Source organism: Osmerus eperlanus, chromosome 25, assembly GCF_963692335.1.
Source record: "Osmerus eperlanus chromosome 25, fOsmEpe2.1, whole genome shotgun sequence".
Classification (NCBI taxonomy): Eukaryota; Metazoa; Chordata; class Actinopteri; order Osmeriformes; family Osmeridae; genus Osmerus; species Osmerus eperlanus.
Genome location: NC_085042.1, coordinates 3,883,868 through 3,909,058, shown reverse-complemented (window position 1 = coordinate 3,909,058; position 25,191 = coordinate 3,883,868). Strand labels below are relative to the sequence as shown.

General features: G+C 40.4%; 2 protein-coding genes across 4 annotated transcripts; both read right to left on the bottom strand.

Moving 5' to 3' along the window:
- Window positions 1–632: 632 nt before the first annotated feature.
- LOC134011771 (STAM-binding protein-like A) lies at window positions 633–6,727 on the bottom strand. Of its 3 annotated transcripts, none has more exons than XM_062451211.1 (10): window positions 6,554–6,725; window positions 5,815–6,034; window positions 5,394–5,469; window positions 5,190–5,285; window positions 4,524–4,899; window positions 3,709–3,833; window positions 3,172–3,309; window positions 2,648–2,760; window positions 2,227–2,326; window positions 633–1,590 (listed from the first exon to the last, which is right to left on the bottom strand). In XM_062451211.1, exons 2-10 carry the CDS (start codon window positions 6,015–6,017, stop codon window positions 1,534–1,536), a joined length of 1,284 nt encoding a protein of 427 aa, XP_062307195.1. In that variant the 5' UTR covers window positions 6,018–6,034; window positions 6,554–6,725; the 3' UTR covers window positions 633–1,533. The 3 variants fall into 3 exon arrangements, with proteins under 3 accessions (XP_062307195.1, XP_062307196.1, XP_062307198.1); XM_062451212.1 differs by having other exon boundaries at window positions 5,815–6,031; XM_062451214.1 differs by lacking the exons at window positions 633–1,590; window positions 2,227–2,326 and having other exon boundaries at window positions 2,644–2,760; window positions 6,554–6,727.
- A 2,756-nt stretch (window positions 6,728–9,483) lies between these two features.
- mapk1 (mitogen-activated protein kinase 1) lies at window positions 9,484–22,547 on the bottom strand. Its single transcript, XM_062451220.1, has 9 exons — window positions 22,198–22,547; window positions 17,007–17,189; window positions 15,846–16,035; window positions 14,579–14,695; window positions 14,288–14,402; window positions 13,871–14,002; window positions 13,300–13,409; window positions 13,043–13,172; window positions 9,484–12,169 (listed from the first exon to the last, which is right to left on the bottom strand). The coding sequence occupies exons 1-8, from the start codon at window positions 22,341–22,343 to the stop codon at window positions 13,068–13,070; spliced, it is 1,098 nt and encodes a 365-aa protein (XP_062307204.1). The 5' UTR covers window positions 22,344–22,547; the 3' UTR covers window positions 9,484–12,169; window positions 13,043–13,067.
- Window positions 22,548–25,191: the final 2,644 nt, after the last annotated feature.

The following is a 25,191-nucleotide window of genomic DNA, read 5'->3' as shown; positions in this document are numbered from 1 at the left end:
AGCCAGCCTCAATCTAGTTTCAATATATTGGTTGGTCACTTTCAACATACTCCAATGTCGGCTGTCTAGCTTACACAAAATGTTTGGGGGACAAACCCGTTTCAAATTGTACCTTTAAAGAACATCTATTGATGCGTTGTGGTCTCTTGTTCCCCCATCGTGTGATTTTTTAGATCATAACATAATTTAATAGTCTGCAGTACATTCACGAAGAGATAAACCAGTAGACTCAACACCAGGTAAATGAAACGTTAAGGAATAATGACAACTTGAATGGTTTCAGGTAATATAATAAAAATAATTACTGTCTATGTAGGATACATGTGATTTCCTCTGCAGCACTGACAGAAAGTTCATATACCCTTCAAAAAAATTGACAAAAAATCAAACTACGACAATCTCCTCTCCTCTTCATATTTGACATGGGGAAAGACTTACACTTGACATTATTTTACCTTATAACTGTGGCTATTTACCATGATCCTAACCTGTTTCTGATTATTGTAAACATTCTGATTGGTCTGTATTCCTGATTGGACAGCTGCTTGTTTGCTTTCGGCATACACTGAAGAGTTTCTTTAACCAAATAATTATAATTGAGAAAAAAAGAGAAAAGGAAGACACACCCCTGCTAAGGCATAATATTGCGTATTTAATTCAAATTCTAAGACTAGCTGAATATCATCAAAAGTAGTTATTATTCAAGCGTAAGCAACTTGTGCTGTAGGCCTACATGTTTCTTATTTCCGTCAACATTCAGACTGCCTCTGTTAGACAAATAGCCTATGCTTTCAAAACAAAACTGAATCATTAGCCATTTTTTTTTTACAACTTATGGGAACAGATACAAATATGCAACTACTGTTGAAAAACTTTTAACAAATCAAGACAGACAAAAACATTACACACCCACGAAGAAGCAACACTGCTCACATCCCTGAGCAACAGTGCATCAGCTGCTGTGTTATTGGCACCCCTTAGTCATCATAGAGTCCACAGAACAATTTGATATTGTGTATATCAATTAAATAACATGAACGGAAGTCGTTGGTCAGTTTCAGTGTTTTCAGTCGGTAAAGTTAAGAGCTGTGTTGAGTCAATTAGGTCCATGCACAACATTAAGCACAATGGACATTGCTGCCTTTAGAAGCAGCTGAATTAGAGCACTGGTTTCAAAATGGCAATTAAAACCTGATTTCTACCAGGAGTTGCATCATAAACAGTTTGCGACAGACTGTATGCACCAACCATTTGCATTAAGATTTCTCCGATTCAATAAGAGCAAAAAACTTAAATATATGCCAACATCCTTCATAGGTCTAAAAAGCTGAACTTATCCTGCCCCACTACAAAGTAAACATTTGATCTGAAAGGGCATGAGGATACGAGTCCACGTGTGTCTGCTCGTTTCTGGAAACTGCCATAAAGAGCAATGCCGCCGCAGTGCACTACAATTTCAAAAAAGTTTTTTTATAAAATAATCCGCCTGTTGGTGTTTGGTTATTAGCTAGTTGGGGGTGTGGTGGTAGAAAATCACCGCAGATCCAACATGGACACTCTGTCGTCTGTGATGATGATATGACCTGCTCCCTATGAAGAGGAAGGGAGGGGGGGTGAGCGTGTTAAATGAAGAAGGTCACTGAAAATGACGTCACAACATTCAGCCTAATGCACTAGGAAGCAGTGCCGGTCCTAGCACATTTGGTGCCCTAGACAAGGTTTACCTACCCCCCACCCCCCCCCCCAACCAGTCAGGTGGCTGAGCGGTTAGGGAATCGGGCTAGTGATCTGAAGGTTGCCAGTTCGATTACCGGCCGTACCAAATGACGTTGTGTCCGTGGGCAAGGCACTTCACCCTTGTCTCGGGGGGAATGTCCCTGTACTTACTGTAAGTCGCTCTGGATAAGAGTGTCTGCTAAATGACTAAATGTAAATGTAACCAGGGCGCCAACAACATATGACGTGCCGCGGTTGGCGCCCTCTGCTGGTAGTGTGTGTGAAACTCAAGGACAGCGGGAGGCTTAATTTAAATGGATGCACTTGGGAAATTGCCGCCCCCCTCTTCATGCCGCCCTAGGTGGCTGCTTACATCGCCTATATAGGAAGGACCGGCACTGCTAGGAAGCCCCAAACTTTCTCTATTCTTACTCCAAAAAGTCGTGCTCTTCAGTTCTTGACTGTAATATCTTAATAAAATAGAATAGAATCAAATAGAATATGACTCACTATGAACAGAGGAGGCTCTTTGCTGTGCGGGTGGAAGCCCTTCTGCTTGCATGTGGAGATATCTTCCATTCCATGATCTGTAAGCCTGAAGTACCCAGTCCTGCAATACCAATGGATTCCAGAGTATAATGTATGCAAACACCAACAACAATTGAACATACTGCCTTTCATTTCAACATTAGAACATAAAAAATTAAATCGTATGTAGTTGAGTATAGCACGCGTATTAGATTGATTCACAGCGGTTTCTCGGTCCAGTGCATTAGGAGAGTATTCTGACACATTCACATTGGCACATTGTTACATTACAGCCTTATTCCAAAATTAATCGAATCATTTATTTTGGTTATATTTTAACTACACACAATAAAATATGATTCAAGTTTACAAATAAAGGCAAATCACAGACTGAAATACTCACTCATTGAATTTGGGTGAGCAGACGATGGCGATGGCCTCTGGTAACATGATCTGATAAGAGCAGTGAGTGTGAAGGTCAACGCTGGACAAGAAAGCCGTCTGTGTGGGGTGGGTCTAGAACAAACAACACATATATTTACATACTGTACAACGTATATATGGTTTTACACTTCCAGATCTACATTAGCATACAACACATTCCTAAGACTTCCACAATCTATATACTTCGCTGATACTGTGCAAATCCAGTTGACAAAGATTACGAAATGATTTATTTGAAATCTAAGGCACAGATTTATTTTGAACTTCCTGTCTGAATGAATTGCAAGTACACCCCACAACCACCAGGTGGCACACTATCAAAATGTTATTTTTCCCTACAGAGCAAGTCTTGTTGACTTCAGGCCTAATTTTACATCAGCAATTTAGATATTATTTCCAGAATTACATGAAAACTAGAAAATGTGAACCTGGCAAAATAACCTAGTTGTCTGATTCAAGCACATAATGATAGTGTTTACTCACATGAATCCAGCCAAGGGTGATGAGGTCATACTGATCCTGGATCAGAAAAAGCTCTTCTTCATTCTCCGTGTCACAGTAGTCTGGTCCACCAGACTGCTTCGGCACAATTACATGGGTAACAGTAAAGGCGTTCCTGGTCTGACACAAAAAGGTACACAAGCACACAGACATGGACGCCATTAAATGCATGTAAGTGTTCTTCAAGTCGTTTTTACGTTGTTTAATGTTTCTTTATCATTGAATTACACGTTGTTCATTATGTTTTGTTAACTGCTCTGGTAAAGAAGATTCGAATGTGGTTCATTTCTTCGAAATAATTATCAACAGGGGGGCAGATATTTGCTAAACATAGGCATTATGGTTTGTTAGGAGCTGAGAAGTTATGATATGAGAGATCTTTTTTTAGCAAACAGAAATGCTTCGGTCAGGGAAGAATGTTGAGGGTTTTTTTTTACCATCCTGATTAAACACAGCTACATGAGGAAATCATGAAGGGGGGTTTACTTGCTAAAGTAAAAGAAATAAAAAGAAACTCACCAGCTTGCCACAGAGTATACCACAGGTTTCCACTGCTCTGCTTGTGTTGGCATCTGCCATCCTCAAAAAACTCCTGCACAGCTCAGCAGGCACTGATAATTGTCGAAGGGCATCATCCATTGTGGCTGTTGATAGAAAATAAACTTTTCATTAATTTATTTTAATTAAATATTGGGTGAAATACCAAATGATTCCAAACTGGAATCACAGGTTATCAGCCCTCATTTAGAAGTGGATGAATATGTAAGCCTGTATTTACAGTTACACCGCATGAACAAGCGCAACAATCGTTAGATTACGGGCCTTTTTCGAACCATGGGATATCAGAAGGATGAATACCAAGGACTGCCCAAAATATGATTTTGGTTTATAGGGAGGGGGACAAGCATAGTCTTTGTATTGAAAGAAATGTCTTAACACTCTCTGGCACATGATGGTACATGTTGATCCGTGTGCAAAGACTGGCTGTCTGAACTTTGTACAGTCATTTACAGATAAAAAGTTGTTGAATTAATCCATATTTACTTTCCTAATTGTGTCTAATTTAACCTTATTTAAAGCACTCATTTGATTAACAGCAATCCCCCAGAGCTGTGGTTGTAATGAGGAAAGGGATAGACGGAGAACCGGAAGCCTTCACCATAACTTATCCGTACTGAATTTACAGAATTTTCCAATAAGGACTTCAGATCATACTTAAAAACCAGATGTATGAAAAGAACATTACAGTCTTCACTTCCAACATATTCATTGTTTCTCTCAAACCCTAGTCCTGGAGTTGAATAAAAAAAACAGTACAATGTGCCACAACTCACTGTTGTCCCCAGGGCTGACCAGGGACCCAGGCTTTAGCGAACGGTCAAATGTAGGAGGTCCAGCCACAGGAGCAGAGCTGTGGTTGCTGGTGTCCCCTGGGCTCTGCGGCGGTGTGGGGGACGCCACCAGGGGCAGAGGGGGACCCTGAATGCCGGGAAGGAGGGGGGCGTCCGGTGGGGGGGTTCCCGGGGTGGCAAACTCCAGCAGCACTCGCTGACGCTGCTTCTCCAGCTCCTGCCGGTGAATCATCTCCTCGAAGGCGCTGAACTGCTCCTGCTCCCGCTGCCGCCGCTGCAGCTGAGCCACGCGTTCCCGTTCGGCGTCCAGGGCCCTCTGCTTGGACTGCTCCTGGGCCAGGGCGGCCAGCTCGGCTTTCTGGAAGCACAGCACATCAACAGGACCACAGAGTCAAATTCGGTCTTCATTTCAAATGGATTTCGTTCAAGTTTCCTTATCAAGACCCCCCAATTAAAAAAAATCTAAACACATGTACAAACATGTTATATAGCCTATATAAAAAAGAAAAATACAAATACAGTATGTTCCAAAAGTCATTTTCAAGTCCACACATTTTTTAAGAAGTACATTCAAGGGACAGAACCATATGGCGATGAAAATACATTTCATCAGACAATACATTTAATATCTTCAGCTGTGAAGTTTACCTTTTTGACAAGATATTGTGCATGTTCTTGCTCATATCTTTTTAAAAGCGCTTTTTTCAGCACCTCTGCTTGAGGAAAGGCAACTTCCTTCAGTTTCTGTTTGAAAGCAAAATAGCATGTGAGGCTACAACTATGTGCAATTACATTTGATTGACATTTGCACAGAATACACAATGTAGGCCTGTGTGTAACTTAACAACATACCTTAAGAGTGTCCTTCTTCTCTGGAATGTTTGATGATTTATAATCTCTATGCTTGGGAAGTTTCTCAATAAATAGCCTACACATACCAATGACAGAACGGAGACTTCATAAGCCATTACAATTACACACTATGCATTCGACAACTGTTCTGATAGCTCATGCATAAGTACAATATTGTCACTACCAGCCATTCCATCCAGCATCTCCCAACATCAGATAACTCAATTTCTGCTCTGTTGAAAATCCTAATAAATCCTCATAATATCTGACCGAATTTTAAAGCAAGTTTGCAGTTTAAAGGTATTATTAATACATCTTACTCCATTATGGCATTTCATTCCAATGTATCTTTCTAGACATCTAGCTACATGTGTTCCGTCCAACTCCTTGTAATGATATCACGACATACACTTTTCCTTACGTGATATACTTATTGTAGAGAACGAAAGCGTGTTCAACGTTCCCCTCCTCTGTGTAGATACAGGCCATCCGAATAATTTCCATTCCAGAACGAAAGTAACGGCGTGGGGGAACATCATCGTTCACATCCACTGAACTGCCCTTCTTGGTCAGGGCGCGGACGCGTTGTTCCGGTGAAAGGCTAACATCATTGTGGTCAGCCATGGTGCCACCTAGAGCTACTTTTCACAGGAAAGTCACAGCAGTGCTTATTATACAAACATGGGCAACATAGGCTGCGTTGTTGAAAGTTCTAAGAAATTAACATGAACAGGTTATAAGTAGGTTATCAATTTCAGCCAAATGATTTGTCCATAACGAGCTAGTTAGTTCAAAAGTGTTGTCACTTGGTCAGCTAGCTCTAGCTATATAATAGTTTGGCTCAGTCAGTCGCCATGCTACCAGCTACAGCAGCTAGCCAACCCGCTCAAGACAAGACAGAATAGGTAGGCAACGAGTTTGTTAGATATAACTGGTAGCAAACACTTGTTGGCTGGTAATACCTAGGAATCTAGTTAATAGATCTAAATGTATTTATTTTTAAAGCGAATATAGTGCCGAAGTGCGCCATAGTATTTTAAATGCTAGCTCTAGCTACACTTGCAATGACTTACTTAGATCTAGCCACCGAGCTGTCTTGTATACTGCATTGTAACGCAAAACATCAATGAAAAATCAAAGAAAGATGATTTTTCTTTTACCTGATTATGGTTAAGAAGATTTTTTTATTTTACAATCATATACTCAAGCATTTCATCCAAAGCGTGGAGTGAGTTTGCCAAATAAAGACTAGCAGCTAGATTAGCATAACAAAACATCTGACTCGAGTTTACAGCCACTTCCGCATTAGCTTCTCTTCTTCTATTTGGTTTGCGGCACACTAAACGCTGCCCTCCACAGGTTAGGTATCAGCTTGCACAGTGGGTCTGGGAGTAGGCACTAAACCTACATATTGGATAATCTGTCAATGGGATTTTGTATTGAAGTTGTTTTCCTAACAAATTTCTAATGATAAATGAAATCCTCAAATAATAAGGTTATTCAAAGGTCTAATACCACAAACCGAATCCGATCAGATAGTCATTAGAAATGTTGCTCTAGTTCAAAGGTCACTACATATATACTACTCTATATTACTGTACTTTCAGGGTCCTCAAGTTTTATCAAAAGCTTGGAGTGAGATCACATGCGTTATCACCCCATCCCCCACCAGAGCACTGCTTTAAGTAACTAGAAAGACTATTAATACAGTATAATTTGAAATAAAATGAATAGGCCTACATCTTAAGTCCTCCCTTCCCATACCCTCTAACATTTCCCTTAGTTTTTCAGATAACGTAAGCCAGCCAAACTGAGCCAAAGCTTCTGGTTGTAGAGTTGTAGACTGCATCAATAATAATTTAGCCAAAAATGGGCTATATTACCAAATGCCTCTGGAGTAAATATAAAAAATGTTAGACGAGCTTTCTTCCAACTTACCTTCTCCGTCACGTGTGTTTGCGCGTCTATGTTGCTTACCTATGGCAAAGAACTATATACTATAGTTCTATAGTTCTATACTTCTATACTCTTTGCCAGAGAGGCATAACGAACGTACGGTGGCCGAGACTGTTCCGTGCATAGATAAAGGCCTTCACGCATCTATGTTGCCTAGTAACGAACGCACGAGAACGCCGAGTATGACAAGGTGTGGCGTGTGAGCGTGTGAACTGGTTGAAATGCGTGTGTCTCACGGTCAATGCTTGAGGCTTGAGAACCCTGGTACTTTGCACTACTGTTACCGGGGATATTACGTTTGCACTGTAGTATTATTTTTTGTCCACCGTGCCCAATAGCCAACAAACTTTGTGGTTACTTTGCGATGTGATTGTGGTTAAACAGACCGATCCTTGACTTAGGTAGGCCTACCACCGAAATGTTAGAATGATGCACTTGTGATTCTTGATTTCCTACTGTACTTTTCTATATGTAGAGCTAGTCTGCTAATAAAATAAAAAATGAAAATGTTTATTGTCCATCATATCTTTGTCCATGTTTCCCTCAAAAAGAAATATTGTCAGAATTCACCCATAATGGAATATACCAATCAGCCTGACCACTGGTGAAGTAAATAGCACTGATAGGCTTTCTCGTTATCATGGCTGATCCAGCTGATGCATGGATGCCCCACCTCGCAATTTACAGGAGTTAAAGGATACCACAGTACACTTTCAGAGGTGTAGTGGAATCCATGTCTCGACGGGTAAGGGCTGTTTTGTGGGCAAAAGGGGAACCAATATTAGGCAGGTGGTCATAGTGCTGTGTGGCTGATCGAGATATGATGGATCAGACTAATTGATTACCGTTGATCCCAAATTAACTGTACAAATGTCTCCATCTAGTGGCGTAACAAATCCAGGCAACCTGTTTGAAAACACATCCTTAAAATAAGAGGTTTTGATGGAATCTTTTTTTCATTGACTCAGTCATACTACATTCCTAGAGCTCTTGCATAGTAACTAAGTACCTGTGCTGTTATCAAACATAAGCACTCATGGATTGCCCCTCTGCCAATCACACACTGTAACTGTAAGCAACTAACTAAAATAATGTTTGGTAGAATGTCAGCAGTAATCACACTGAGGACAATAACCCCTTAAAAGTACCGTGAGTGGCACTACATCACATTTATATAAATGGATTTGCATAAATCGTCAAATACCCCATAGATTTACATTTTACATTGTCATTTTAGCAGACGCTCTTATCCAGAGCGACTTACAGTAAGTACAGGGACAAGCCCCCGAGGCAAGTAGGGTGAAGTGCCTTGCCCAAGGACACAACGTAATTTTGGCACGGCTGGGAATCGAACTGACAAACCTTTGATTACTAGCCCGCTTCCCTAACCCCTCCCGCTAGCCCGCTTCCCTAATAGATGCATATCAATTATATACTCATGAGAACAGCTGACCCTACTACTGTTTTTACCAAAAATATTTATTTTACTGTCTTGGAACAGAACAGCTGTTGTAAATGAATAAAGGTGAGAACATACTGTGGGTACTACATGGAATCAGGAACGTTGCGGTCTCTGGCGGGATAGAGGTATAAGGCCCCACAGTAGGAAAAGGGAAATGAGTGACCTGATGTGATTATATTACATGTGCAACTCCATTAAGAACACATTGAACCAAAACCATGCAGCCGTCAGCCAACTAGTGGCTGGCTGTCACTAGTGCAAGCAGAGGAGACCAAACTCCGCCATTCCTAAACATACTACCAAGCATGGTACGGACACACTAACATACTACCAAGCATGGTACGGACACACTAACATACTACCAAGCATGGTACGGACACACTAACATACTACCAAGCATGGTACGGACACACTAACTTCTCCCAAGTTACCCCATGAAACGTGCAACCGAGTTGAATTGGTTAGTCACTCTTCAGGATAAATACCGCACCCACCCAGGCCTAAACCTTTCAGTGGTGTGTCTGGCTAAAGCAGTGTTTATGAGGTGGTTGAGCATGTTAGCAGCACCCAGAGTTCTTACCCCAGTGTGGACAAACGAAGGAGGAAACTATACTGACGACCAACGCAATGACACATGCAAATCCTTTCTTCTTAATGCACATAATAAAGCAATTTATGATCAGCACAGCATTTTACTGGAGTACATTGAATTAAAGCCATCTTGTCCTATTAAGCAGTTCATGGAGAGAAGCAGAGCGCCATACAGTAGTTATACATAGTTTTCAAAATGTTATAAAGACAGCCCTAGACATGAAATAAGACAGTGTATTTAATAGTTTCTAAATTATATAGCATGGTATATGACAAGAACTGGATAAATCATAAGCGACTGTAAGCCCTAAACATTCGCATATGGTTTGTTCAAATCCGAGACGAGACTAAATGACAAAGTAGCATTTTTTTTTCTTAGCGACTGATGCCAACTGCAAAAATACAACACAAACAATAACTTTTCTATCCCTTGACATTTCTAATTAAAGGTTCTTACTCAAAATATACCCAGAAGTGTTTCAGTTCATGCTAACAACTTACACATGATCAATATTTGATAACATTCAGTTCCCAAAATAATATATGCAAACATCAGGAAATAAGCAATAGAGGCAGTAATACATAGCCAAAATTATACTTAATCACAATTGAAAAGTTGCAGAAACAAATATAATATTACAAGATTTTTTTGTGTTCATTTTCTTTATAGTTTTAAAGCATTGACTGTCATCACAAAATATCTGACAAAACAAATCTAAGAATACTTGTCCATGAACTCTTCAAATCAAATCTGAGAAAGGCACAAAAAGCAAACAGGGTGTACATGGACTTAATGACGCTTATATTAGAACAGATATGCAGTGGAGTGAGTTAAGGCCCTGTTGGCACCTGATTCTGAATCGACACGTCCAAAGAAAGCATTGTAAAAAAACACTGAAATAAGTGCAATCATTGTTTGTCGAAAAAGTGTTACACACAAAAGCACAGATAATAATTCTTGTGAATTTTGGATTGTAATTTTGTTTTCATTTCAATAACTAACGGCGTAAGTGCACGTAAAGCCAGTAGTAAATGAAAGCCAGGGTTAGAACCTGAGATGCTGCAATGATATGATGTAACCACTAATTATATTTACTATTACAGTACTTATAAAATTCTGCATTTCCAGTGGACAAAATCTTAAAAAAGAACCGTTCATAATTGACACATTATTCTGGCATTAGTTGGAAAGAGAAACCAAGAAAATCTACCAGAGGCCCAGATGATTCTCTAAATACATAATCCTGTACAGGTACATTATGCAGCATGATTTCCCAGGAACCAAATTCCTCAGCCTGGTACAACCATTAAACCAAAATGTTTTAGCATGCAAAGGAAAACTGCTTTAAAAATCAATGCACCGTAACAAAACAAATTTTTAATAAATACAAAATAAAAATAAATACAAAAAGACAAACCAATAGCAGAATAAAAACAGAAAATAAGAGCTTAAAGAAAAAAAAGAAAGAACCCTGTGATTAGGAAGATTGAGACCACAAAAGGTAAAATAAGAAGAGCCTTGGCATCCCAGTTAGAATATCTGACTATGTGGCACTTACACTGTCTTTGTATACAGAGCTTTAACAGTCATGCAAAGAGCACTTGGCAAGAAACAGAAGACACACGCAACGAGGCACATAGAAAATCTGAAGGGAGAAAAAGGCAGAACTGCACTTAATTCCTTTATTTACAAATGAGTCATCAGTAATCAGTGTAATTGATTCATTGATCTGTGATGTTAAGGTCATTTAAATTGTAGCTTTTATTTTTGTTTGTTTCTCACAAATTAAGTTGAACTAGTGGAACACCCTTTCCAGGCATTTTTAGTTGGAAAGGAAAATCTCTCCAACTGACCACAAGCAAAAAGACTGAACTACAAAAGATCAAAATCTTCAATGGGAACAATGTGGTCTTCACGTAATTTTCCAGCTGGTCCATTAGTAAACGCATCAATCTATATGATCCCTCACCTTTCCCTCCTATTCAGTCTACAATATAATGACAAACTGTCAGGCTTTGGTGACAATATGCTCTTAGCAGATCTATATGGTGTCCAAGGAAATCTCCTTATGTTGTTGCTCCGAGTGTTGGTTAGATATTTTCGAAGCCCCAAAAAGACCCATTAACAAAACCTATCCCTACATGTGCTCTCCCTCAAAACCCATTAGTGACCTATGAAGTCAGCAGGTGATTAATTCATTGCATAAATCCGTTGATTTGATCTCAAATTTAAGAGTTAACAAATTATATACTTTAAAATTGGGCTCAAGTTTAAAACTGAAATGTATGTTGATAATCAGACGTTCCCTCCAAAAGCAATTTACCAAATTTACCATTGCTTGTGCAATGTATATTTATAATAGCCACAAGTAAATTTGCACAGAACAGCAAGTTCATGACAAATTTGACAAGACAGACAAATATCTTATTGAACAGAAATAGCATATTTGTTAATCTTGGCTTCAATACATAAGCACCTCCACATTAATAAGCCATTCACCCAATACACAAAGAGTGGAGGATATCATGGAGAAAGGAACAGAAGAGAGAGAAAGAAAAAAAATCACACCCGGATGAGAACTGGAAAATGGGAATTGAGAGATACAGAGAGGGGGGGGGGGGGAGAGAGAAAAAAAAAGACTGATTTTACATCCTTCCTGAGCAGTGGACAAACAACGGAATACAGGCAATCCTGGAGACAGGTTAAACCACAGCAACAAGGTAGAGGCAGAGCTGCGGCGAAGCTGAAGCATGTCCGGAGCATCGTCTAGAGGGGGAAGGACAGGGCACAAAACGGGATTCAAAACCTTCATGTTTACCACGTGCGGAAATTGTTGACACATGCACCTTTAGCTAGGATCAGTCGTAAAATGAGCGCTGTGTCATGAACAGTGGAGGACTATGGCGTGCTGAATAAGAGCCATCATATTTCACTTTAGGAGCCCAGATAATGGCATTACTATATTCTAGTATATGTTGTATAAACTTCCGCAAATTTGATTTTGTTGAAGTGCACTACCCCTCAGCAAGAACCAAGAATCTAGAAGCAAGAATCTTATAGCCGTCAAATCATTTTCTTATGTCACTGTGGTCAAAAAGAGGACATTTGAGACTTTCTACACATGTAACAACATCTAAATTTACTGTAGCTCTACATTATCACACGTTCTTTTTACATTTTCAACTTGGTAATGCGAAAACGACTTTTAAAGTGATGTCCTTCAATGATAGATCTGCTTTCCTAATTATTATTGTTATAATTATGATTACTTTAAATAGCACCAAAACAAAAGGGCAACAAACAAATCAAAAGTAAATGTGAACAACAATACCAATAGAAGGATAAAACTTAATTTTCACTTAAGGTGAAGTGTTCAATATATATCAATGGAGTAAACCAATTATTGTAAAGGAAGTTGGTGCCTATAATTTCTGGACTTTTTATAGCATGGAATAAGAATATTGGTCAGAAATATCAGTTATTGGCAAACTCTCTAAACCATTGGTATTTGGCAGATCAAAAATATACACTACATTCTATAAATGAAGCTGCAAATCATTTACATCTCAAGTCAGTTAACAAGTAGGGCATTATTGAGGGGTCAGCTGCTATTTCTATAGGCTACTGAGCTGAACTTACCTATGTGGTTAGGTTAGGGCCTGAATCATGTTTGGAAGCGTGCAGTTTCGTCAAAAATGAGCTCCTTTAATGTTTCTTTGGGGAGGTCATCAAGCTCCATGTCAAACTTAAATGGAGCTTCGGCTACAGGCTAGAGTAAGAAACGGAGAGGACATAAATCAAATTAACTACCCACAAACCAATATCCTGAAGCTGACAAGTTTACATGAAGGGTTTTTGCATGTTATTCATTTAGCTACACGTATGCCGCTTATCACCTCATCTGTGGGGTCATAATACTGTTCCAGGTACGGGTGGGCCAGAGCTTCCTCCACCTCAATCCTTTTGTGGGGGTTGAAGGTCAACATCTTATCCAATAGGTCCAGCGCTGTAACAGAAGGAATGGAAAAAGAGAAGGGTCAGTCAACGAGGAAAGAAATGAGAGTATTGAAGTAAGAGAGACCATACTTTTACACAAACATAAACATTCTGCATTCTAGTCAATATGCCAAGTTTTTTGTCGACATACTCTTAAGCATATTGAAATAACATTTCTACAACGTACAGAACAGGACCTGGTGTACAATGTGATTTATTGCACTAAGGTGTCTTGCTGCCTGCAATAGCAAGACTAAACTAGGCTGCAATAGTCATTTTCGAATCAGAATAAAAAAGATGTGACGTGTCTTTATAACTGTATCGTTTGAGGAAAAAGCTGATTTGTAATCATTGCCTCTTAAGGAGAAGGTCAACATGTCTGAAGGATCAAGACCGAATGGAATAAGGAACAGTCCCATAAAAATGTAGGCGCTAAATGTTCAATTATTATTAATAGTTTGACCTCTCTACCTTTGGGGTCGGCGTTGGTGAAGAGGCGGTTCCAGGGCACTTTGCAGCGCAGGGGGAGAGACAACAGGTAGTTCCTGGCCTTGATGTTGATGATACAGTTCAGGTCTTCCTGGGACGGAGAACCTAGTATACCTGAGAAAGATGGTTACGGAGTAACAATGTTAACCACAGGTGTATGCTGACCCTACTTTGTAATGAATCACATGACCTTACGAACTCGATTTCGTAGCTAGGTAGAGGCAAAACTAAGGGTGTGAATGTACATGCGCATGGTTAAGTGTTAGTCATAACAGCAGCTTTTCTTTACATTACCTTTATGTGCACTGCAAATTGTTTTGAGTTGTTTAGTTAAGTGGTAGTATTAGTGTTATTACTGTAGGGTGAACATTAGCCCAAGCATTTGCAATGTTAGTTTACCTAAAATATGGTTGAGCTGATCCAAGTAATGTTTTCCAGGGAAGATAGGCCTGTTGGATAGCATTTCTGCTAGGATGCAGCCGACTGACCAGATGTCAATGGACTTGGTGTAACCCTAAGAGAGACAGCGGGGGAGAGAAAGAAAAAGATCAGAAACAACATTAAAAGACAAGAGCTCTCCTTGATGACCAACACACAATGCCAATTATCCACCGCCCAAGGGACAACACAAAAGTCCTTTTGGTAACCATCGCCTACAGTTACCGCGGCGTGGCAGTGTGAGGGGCTTACTTTGGAGTTGAGCATGATTTCAGGAGCCCGGTACCAGCGGGTGGCCACGTACTCGGTCAGGAAGCCGGTGTGATCATGGTCAGGGTCGGCCACGCGGGCCAGACCAAAGTCACAGACCTGAAGAAAAAGGATTGAAGAAAGGGTTACAGTAGCAGCAGCAATGCCATAGAGATTTCAACGCTGAGGAAAAGGGTGTCAGTGGAAACCACTTTCTGCTTAACTCCTTTAGTCCCAACTAATTGAAACGATGCTTGCAGGGAGCTTATCACTGCATTATTATTGTAATTTGGAAGGTATCCGATCCCTACCTGTCATAGGCTATAAACTTTAATTGCTTTTGCATGATGGTTCTCACACCTCATTGTGTGACTTCCTGTTGCATTGGTAGTCATAATATTATGTCATGTTGATAAGCAAAGGTCAAGATGTGGTCTGATTGGTTGTTCTACAGATAACTGTTGGGTATAAAAGGGAATGTGGAACATTGTTCTCTAGATTCTTCTCCTTAGGTACTTCTCCTCAGCTCCTGCTTCTCCTTGTACTTGCCATCGTCTTCTCTCTCCGATTTATAATATTCATGGTAAAGTAGGTAAGATTTCAAACCTTCATTTTGTAAAATGTTTGCCTTGTAACTTTAATTCATTTGCAATGTTATTAAATATACATTTCATTTAACTTTACTTTGACCATTCTTGCTAATGTAACCCATACAAATGTAATCCAGTCAAATAACCGCAATCCTAGAATATTTGGTTCATATAAATACACTGTCCAGTTTAACCCTGTACATTATCTTTGTGCATCACTCTCATTGCCTGCTTGAAAAACATATCCATGTTAACATTGTCATTAATGCAACTAGAAAACATAGGGGATCTGCCGACCGTCTAATAAAATGCGTTTTGTATTCATGAATAAGTAATCGTAAAAGGTTGAAGTCATTATTGGCATGGTGATTTAAATTCAAAACGCTCAAGCAGAAGCTTTGGTTGAATTTTCTTTCTGAAATTGGCTACAAATATAAAGGCCTATAAACCGTAATTACATTTCCCGATCAGTATTTATTGTTACCCTGTAACGCCATTAGTTTATTTCAACATATGCCTAAAATACACAGCCCAACACAAATTTCGGTCTCCTTTCAGACAGTACAGTTCGTCACATGACAAAGCCTGTTGCTGCTTCGTGTCCAAGAGAGTCACGCTGTTGTTGAGCTTGTGTGTTCTCTAAATCGTACGTTTCAGAACAGAGGACAAGGGTGGCGTACCTTGAGATCGCAGGTGGTGTTGAGCAGTAAGTTCGAGGGTTTGAGGTCTCTGTGAAGAACGTTGGCAGAATGGATGTACTTGAGCCCTCTCAGGATCTGGTACAGGAAGTAGCAGATGTGGTCGTTGCTCAGGTGCTGGGTCTTCAGGAGTTTGTAGAGGTCTGTCTCCATCAGATCCTGGACAATGTAGCTTCATGGCAATGTGTTAAAGAAGGTATTTGACATTCGTGCAACAAATCAGTGACAACACTCTCATTTGAAATAGAAAGTGACATAAGTAGTTCCCATCTCCCAATCCGATTGTTGACACCCGAACTTTAAGATAAAATGGCAAACAAACGTTTTCTGTGACAGAAAGCCACGGAGACAGAAAGCCAGTTGAAGCACCGTCTTGCGTTCAATTAACAATGAGTAACACAAATCCTTTTTTCTTCCCTGAGGGCTTCTCCTCACTCTATAGCTCGCGGCCTTCTCCCCCCCCCCCCCCCCCCCCCCCCCCCTATGAGCCCTGTCGCCACTGCTGTGTGGAGAGTTGCGCCGATGAGCTGACCAGCGACAGCCATGCTGCTCGTCATCAGAGTGGGAAACAGTCTGAAGACTCGGCCGTGAGGCGGCCACTGTCTCTGGTGCTGCTGGAAGCACCGGGAAGGATACCACAATGACTTCAAAACTCATTTGATGGAATAGTGACTCATATCTATCGGTCCCCTACTTTCTGGAAGGCAAGTCAACTTATCTTTCAATGACACGTTCTGTTGTAACTATAATGTTAACTACTGGATATTATTACTTGGTCTCCAGGAATTATGATCCCCTGAAAATGCATAGCGACTAGACAAAATGGGAATTAGTTGAGCACCAAGCCTTATATTTTTCTTCATAATAAGTGTTAGTTGAATTAGAGCTTTATAAAGACTTCCCATTTATTGATAATTGTGTAAATGCATCAGAACTGAACTCCATCCTATCCATGAAACCATTTCCAGATAAAGCACAATATCTTTGTACTCATGCTAAAATATTGCCTTCTGTTCCTTTCTCATTCTTCTGTAATTCTTGATCAACCAAAAACGATACAAAGTCAATCAAGAAGACAAAAGGATCATTTCCAGTTCCTCAAAAACATTGTAGGACAAATAAAGAGCTTAAGGACAAGGATACACATCTTTCATCAGGTCAGCTGTCGGTGTGCGGATGATGTCATTGATTCCGATGATGTTTTCATGTTTGAAGCGCAGCAGGATCTTGATCTCTCTCAGGGTGCGCTGACAGTACGTTTGGTGCTCGAAGGGGCTGATCTTCTTAATGGCCACGCGTACCTTGTTGTCCCGGTCATAGGCAGAGCTGTGACAAACATGACAACAAATATGAAAATCATGTTTCAGACAATTACTGAATGTCTATATTTTGAAATCCTATATTATTTAAAAAATGCTACATTTCCGTTTATGTTGTCATATGTAGATAAACAAGGATACTCTTTTGTTATTATGAAGATGTAATGTAACAAAGTTTGGGAAAGGTTTCGATGCTCTGAGATCAACAGGAAAATGTGTCGAATTAAAACGTTTCTTAGAGATCTTTTCAGTAATTATTTTCCTCACTTTACTTACCTACCTACCAAGATAAAATATGTAAGAAGAACATTTACAGAAAAGGCGCTAAACAAAAAGTGCAAATGAGCTTACAAAAATGATGAGATACTGAATGAGATTTATATAACTTTAATCCATACTTCCTTGTTGACAGGAGATTATTTATTGTGCAGTGTCCCAAAAAAAGGGGGTGCCTGCAGACCAGTGTCTGGCTCGTGAGGACTAGATCGTTATCAAGTAGGAGTTTTGTTCAAATCTGGTCAATCCAATCCAGTGAAATTAATTAATTTGCGGAAATCAATTTCAGAACGACTGACAATGGAAGGTGTCCAAATGGCTTTTAACTGGTTGATTTCTTATGGAAGGAACACGTCACCTAGTCTTAACTCTGGCAGATATGCTGGGGCTTTGTGCAACGTTACAACACACACAACTTGAAGTGGAAACTGTCACACCAAAACATACACATTAAAAAGTCGTGAGAATTGGTTGCTCTAGTGATGAATCAGATTCAACTTAAAAGCTGAGAAATGTGTACAGGATTCCCAGAAGGCCTTTTAAGTGACCTTCAACAACACTGTTCCACGTATTGCAGTTTCACAGAGGTGTGTGGGCAGGGAGAAGAGCAGTAGCACTCATCACACAGTCCAGGAAGTTGAATCTTTAACCACTTTGAGAGGCCTTAAGAACAATCTTAACATTATAATACACTCAATAGGGAGGTAAACATCTATATAGTATATCATTATGGATGGGCAGGAAACTTCGCACTGATCAAATACTCATATTTCTTTCTTATAATGTATATTTTATTTGATTATATTGAAAGCCACATGTCAACAGCCCCTGATTTGCACCTAGGCTCGCTGTTGTAGCCATGTTTGTCTGGTAGTGTATGTACTGGAACCATTTTAAAAGATTCACAAGCCAGCTGGTTGGTCGGTTCAAGTTGGCAGGCTTGATAGACCATCTCTGCTAGTTTGTAAGGATTACACCTACAAAAGCGAGGGACCGTGAAGAATTTCATGACACACAATAGCCTACATTTTGAAAAGAATATATGCACTTTTCAGTATTTTTTTCTTACGCAGGAAGAGGGAGGATAGGGGGGGGGGGGATTGTTTCCAAGGAAACTGACTTCAAGGCTTTATACTGGAGCCAATGTTGCTTTTTATGCAACAAGCTGTTGCCATGACAATGAGTTAGTGGGTAAGGGGGTGAAAGGAGTAGCTCTACTGGTAGGTTCAGCATCTGGTGCTAAAGTGCTGTGCTCCTTCACGAGGGGAACAACAGGGGAGATGCCTGGGCATAATAGATGGGTGCATGTTGTCTCAATCTCTCTATTGCCAAATGAATGTTCATTATGTAGGCTAGAGTTATGTTTGGAAGCTACTGGGGAACAGTGTTACCAACTCCCAAAGGATTCAAAGCTCAATGCCTTTTGTACTACTGTAATCTAAAACAATTATAGCAAGTCAAGTATGATTTATTTGGCTGTGACGAAAAACTCTCCCTAACAGTTTCCAGCACAGAGGCATGCCGGTTCATCTTCAGCGACCAGCTCAGCGCACCAAATAAGACCCCAGCTCAGTTTGCTGACACCTTGAACATCTCATTCCATAATCATAAATTTTAATATAGAGTTGGGGGGTCCCTCTGTGCCCCTAACTGCCAACTGCCTCCACTAGTCTGATAAGGCTTGGAATAGTTAAACAGTTACATTAAACACATGAATAGAAGCCAATACTACATCAGTCACAAGAGATCTAGAGGTCAAGCAAAGATGTTCCACCGAAATAGATGGGATCATTCTGAGGCTACTAGCTGTTTTGACTAGATAATGGCCCATGCAAAAAGCAAGGTCCATACTGAAATGTTTTGCAGAGTTCAGTGTGAGAACGTTACCACCCAAAAAAAACGCATTTGAGATGAATGCCAACACCTTCTGTAAGCCAGGTATAATCAGCCAACATCAGTGGCCTGCGTTAATGATCTAGTAGCTGAATGGAAGCAAACTCTCGCAGCAATGTTTGGACCATCTCAACTGACAGGGATTTGAAAAGCAGGTATACCGAGTCGGTGTCAACAGACATGTGGGGGTAGAGTGTCGTTTGTTTCGGTGTTGTAGTTTTATGACATTCAATTTGACTCCATTTCCTCTGGCATCTTATGGTTTGGAGCCACGTGCACACTGAAAACCAAGTAGAAGTCTCTGGAACACGAAACACATAGCTCCATGACATCATATCTGTTTAGTGATGGCATATTGTAGGTCACTCAACAGAAACACTGCAGGAAAGTGCAATGCAGAATTGTTGCTCATCGTGCGTGTTGCTAACAGGAACTTGGGTTTTCGATCAATCTTATCAAGAAGGAAATCACCTTAAAATAGATTCAGACATTTTATATGTGTATCTGTTTTACCTCATGGCCGCCACCCCATTGATGCAAATTAAGACTAAGGCAGGAATGAAAGTCTCGTGTTCTCACTGGCCAGTCTTTAGATAACAACACAGTGGTTTTATGTGCTCTAGAAGTGATATAGGGAGACTGTGGGTAATCAAACACACATTATCCCTCTCTGTAAATTGCACAACAGTGTTGTAAGTGTTGCAGTTCAGACGTCACCAGAGCTGTTGCCATAGAGATGGGCATGGTGGCAGTATTTGGAAACACACCTGGCTCCCCCTACAGGACAATAGCACCAGTGCAAGGTGGGAGCAGGGCTATTGGGGTAAGGAATTCATTCGTCCATCTTAGTTACACGTCTTAAAACATGCATCATTTGAGTGATTTGGCCTAAGAAATACGTTACCCAATACGGCAGCTCATCCATTTGTTTTGTCAAATGATTTAAATGAATGAAAGTCCTTTGGCAGATCAACTACGATTATTAATATCTACTGTAGTGCCCGTTGGTGGCAAATGCCAGTGCACTGCCCATTGGCGGCTGTGGAGAGCCATGGCAGCTCCACATGACAGCAAAGGCCTACGCAAGCAGCTCAGCCAAACAACGTCACACTGCACTTCTGTGCAATACACTGGCCAAATTGCAACTTCCTACAGTGTCCGGATCATGAGATAATCAACCCACAGACACGCCAACAGAGATTACTGTCTTTATAGTTTGATCATAATTAGCGACACACGCCTGTGTGGATTTCTACAAATCAGGGGGCAACTGTTTTGTAGGTTTTGTCAACACAGTTCACAGGTCCAGGATAGAGTCCTAAATCCTTCTATACAAGATGTAACTCAACTTTCCCCAGAAAAAAAGGAAAAGAAAAGGCTGCACCCGTTCCTTGTAAAAAGCGCTGCAAGGAATGCTACCGCCACTAGACATGTTATGATGAGTCAAATAAACAATAAGGTAGGGGCGCGCCACTATCTTACTGGATAGCGCACGCACTGCACGGGCTGAGGCCCGTGCTCAGCGGTCCGTACTTGATTCTTGCTCAAGCCATTTCTGCAAGTCTACCCCCCACTTCTCTCTCTCTCCCATACATTTCCTGTCTATCTCTGCGTCTGTCCAATGCAGCCACTAAAAGGCTAAAAATATGTCTTAAAAACAACAAAAAAGCATTACCGTTTCTGATTAAACATAATTTAAAACCTTTTTTAAATATGGAGTGAAGACATGAAACATGTATATTCATGTGTTTTTTTATTTTCTTACTCAAGCTTGTATGGTAATCCAAGAAGTATCAAACAAATCAAGCATAATATACTGTATATATTTTAAACATATTATATTTTATATTATATTATACACAATATTATATACATATATGTAAATGATATATTAAATCTTCATAGCACCGTAACAGGGGAGAGCAAGTTAAAAGTCTGACATCCTGACATTTGAGAAACATTAGCATTAACATTAGCTGAAAATACCTACAGTTAGCTGGCCTTGATAAAGTCCCAGGCGCATAGCCATAAATCCATTAGGTCTACTGAAGGTTATGCAAGTGCGCAAGTATGATCATTTTACATAATAAAAATTGATGCACCACAATGCACACTGCTACGCAGAGCTGTGCCCCAAATTGTTAAGCTCTGCATGGTAGGCCTACACACAGTAGGCTACATTGGGAGATGAGAAAGCTGCACTATAGTTTTCTGTTTCAGTCTCGTAGCCTACTCGCTCCCACATTTAGAGAACATAAGGCAATCATGTGTGTATAGGATGCAAATACAGTTCTATCACTAGTATTGCACTGTAACATTCTGCATCAAATCATTTGTAGAGAACACAAACTATTACAAACTCTACAGTATGTTTGGTAGCCTAAATGTCAAAGTAGGTTACTTGCACAATGCCAGGTAGCATTTCCCCCCAAACCATTCGCTGCCACTACTGCCACCCAGAGCCTCTTCCAGTTGTGCTAAACGAAAACTTATGATTTCTGACCACAATATTTTGCTATATCCCAAACTGAAATGAATTTGATATTTCGGATAACCTAGCCATAGGCTACATATAAATGACGCAAAAATGTGGATGCCTAGACCCCTGTATAACAGCGTATACTTAGCATAACATTTTCTATTTCTAGCACATAACATGATCAACAAGTCGCAGAACAATTTGGCCAACACCGATATATTTTCAATACTTATTAAAGGCGTTTCCCGATTCGTAGGCCGATAGACTATTTAATGGCGGATAATTTTTTATTTGATTTCCTGATTAACAAAAAGTTTAGACGTAAGAATGTATTCTAAATAATTGACATTTTGGTTAAATAACTTACCACACCATTCCGTAGGCGCCCTCTCCAATGTAGGAAAGATTGCTGTAACGGGGCCCAACATCGAAGGCCTGCCCGCGAACTAACTCGGTGTCCGATCCGGGGTTGTGCCCGCAAGCAGCAGTGGCAGATACCGCAGCTGTCGCCATTATTTAACGAGGCTGCTGTAAATCTTGTACACGCACCAGGGATTGTGAATTGAAATGTGAATCAGCTTCTTTCTTTGGTCTCTTTAGTCAATATGTTCAAAACGATGCTTATTTCTAAGACTGCTCACAGCTCAACTGTGTGCATGAGTTGCTTTCGCTAGCGGATGAGAAAACTGGCAGCATGAAGGCTAATGGAGATGGTCATGTGATCTGAGATCAGCACACACGAGGCTTATATGTAACATAAACCTCATGTTCATTCCCATATTTTCAATATTGAGGTGCAATCAGATTATATAATCAGATAGTATGCAATGTATTATTATTGCACATCATTTTAAGGGGCATATTACAAAATAGTAACATTTGTCCAGGGTCACAGAAAACAGCAGCAGCAATGTCATCGTTGTGATGTGATGTTTTTCGTCTCATCTAATATGAGGGAGGTTATGTGTGCCTGATCAGCAATTTTCCTACTTGATGCATGATAGGCAAAGAGTATACTCTTTGTAATAGGTTTAATATGCATTCATGTACTCACAATAACACAAACCGTTTTAACCAGTTGTTTTAGATAGACTAGACATAACATAAATACACAAATGATTAATTTATATCAATAGGCTAATTCTTGATATGTCATTTGATATTTGACATTAATTGTTTAATGCACTAGTAGCCCTAGAACCGGCAGAACAGCCATAACAATCCATTTGATATTGAAATGTATTTGAATGTTTTGTTTAAATAGGTTTATGTCTCACAATGAGCAATTAGAGAGCAAAGACAATCCATTTGACAACAATACTCACTTTCAATACCAGAGAGAAAAATCATGACCTCTCTAAAACAGTTGCGAGCCACTGTCTGCTTGAAAAAAGTGAAGCCCCAGTCAGCCAACAACATACTCTCCAACTCCATACCCCTTCCTTCATTTCGTTCTTGAGCACCTTTGATGTAGATGAGCACAACGACCACATGACCCTTCCCCTCTTCACCACCAGAGGTCGCTCTTCCCCGAATGCTGGCCCCACCTGATGTCTTGATTAGTTCATCACTTCCCACATACCTGTTTTGAATCCCACTCACGCCCTGTAGATCATTAACACAGTCACATTGTAACAGTTTGTTTTTGCTCTTCCTTGTATACCCTGCCCTTTCTTCTTGTATCCTTGGATTAACCTTTGCCCGTGTTCCAGTTCCAGATCCTGTTACTACGACTCTTGAATTACCTTGATCACCTGTTCCTGCCCCTGCCCCTATTGAACTGACCCTTGCCTGTTCCTGACCCCACCCCTAACAGACTTGAACTGACCCTTTGTACTTTTGAACATGTTCACATATTAAAAGTTCTGCACCTGCATCCAACACCTGGTCTCTGCCCCCTAAGGTACAGAAGGTCTTCAGTTCCTTCCTTGACTTGCTCCAAGAATCGTCCCCCTTGACTCTGCTTGCCTCGGCCACAGCACTTTGAGGCTTTGGTGTGTTCTCCCCCTCATCAAACACGCTCAAGACAGCAGTGAGAGTTTGAGCTAGTTTGCCCTTGGGCCTGTAGCTTCAGACTTTCGTTTACTGCTCCTCGACTCCTTGCTCTTTCTTCTGGATTTGAGGGGGAAAGAAGTGAGTCAATATGGAAAGATTAAGAACCTAAATTCACTAAGGCAAGAAATGCACACAAGCTAACGTAGAGATGGAAAGAAATGAAAGGATTTGTGGAGATTTCTCATTCCCCACGGATTTCTATGTCTGGGAATTGGAGCAGGTGCTGTCTGATATATATGTCATTGTCATATATATATATATATGTAATATATATTTTTGACATAGTCTTTATACATAGTGTATATACCCATTTATTTATGTAAGCACATCACTGCACTATCCTGAGCCTACTGAAACGAAATGTCATTCTTTCTTACTGTAAAGTGAAATTCAACGACAATAAAGGTGACTGGACTGGTGAAACTACAGGAGGACATGCACACACTTTGATCCAAAGTTCATTCAAGCCATGTGTCTCTCGAAATCCAGCTTTTCATCAAGGATGACGTGCAGGCTTCGTAGAGGCTACCACAGAGAGGCCATCAGATTCAGATTCAGATTCTGATCAGTAGAGAGAGACAGCTCACGCGAGGGAGGGTCTAGAAGGGACGAAGTTCCTGGATGTTGTGATTATCCGTGTGATGTTAGCCAGAAATGTCAACATAAATGGTAACTAAACCATTGGACTGCCCGGCTACAACTGGCTGAGCGCACACATCTAAAGACATTAACATTGACGCTGGAGAGAGAGGAAGTACAGTCAGGGAAACAAAGGCATGTTCCTTCAAATGTGGCACCACAAGGTTCTGAGAATTTCATAGAGAAAAGGTAAGAGACACGTAGAAGACCTGGAAAAAGAAAGGAATAATTGAGGCAGTGAACATGCTGAATGGTATATACATATATCAGAAAACAGAGTGAAGAGGATCATTTTTATAAGGAGATGGATGAATAAGTTGGAAACCCAGAGTAGAAAGAGGGTAATGGAACAGACAGATAAAGATAGGAGGACCGGCCTTCAGATTCCCTATAACCAATGACATCACCAAGTTGGATTATCATAGGACAAAACACCTGTCAGTCTAATGGGCTGACAAATGGCGCCCTGCCAATAAACATGGGCGGAAAAGGTGGTTGTGTCAGCTCTGTAGCCATGAAGACGGCAGGGGTAAGGAGTGCTGCCACGTCTTTGTGTGGGCATACACTGGACTGGAATGGAAGAGAATTAAAAGATCAGTTCAAAACGATGTGTCTGAGGATAGTGCAATCATGAAGGATGAATAGATCAAACTGTTATAAATGATGA

Bases quoted from the DNA above. Each gene is read 5' to 3' on its own strand.
- LOC134011771 (XM_062451211.1), bottom strand. From the start codon at position 6,017: ATGGCTGACCACAATGATGTTAGCCTTTCACCGGAACAACGCGTCCGC. The intron at 2,327-2,647 runs GTGAGTATTTCA...TTGGTATTGCAG, and splicing joins TGCTCACCCAAATTCAATGA to GACTGGGTACTTCAGGCTTA. The intron at 1,591-2,226 runs GTGAGTCATATT...TCCTCTTCATAG, and splicing joins AAGAGCCTCCTCTGTTCATA to GGAGCAGGTCATATCATCAT.
- mapk1 (XM_062451220.1), bottom strand. From the start codon at position 22,343: ATGGCGACAGCTGCGGTATCTGCCACTGCTGCTTGCGGGCACAACCCC. The intron at 14,696-15,845 runs GTACGCCACCCT...CTTTTTCTTCAG, and splicing joins ACACCACCTGCGATCTCAAG to GTCTGTGACTTTGGTCTGGC. The intron at 13,173-13,299 runs GTGATAAGCGGC...TTCTTACTCTAG, and splicing joins ATTATGACCCCACAGATGAG to CCTGTAGCCGAAGCTCCATT.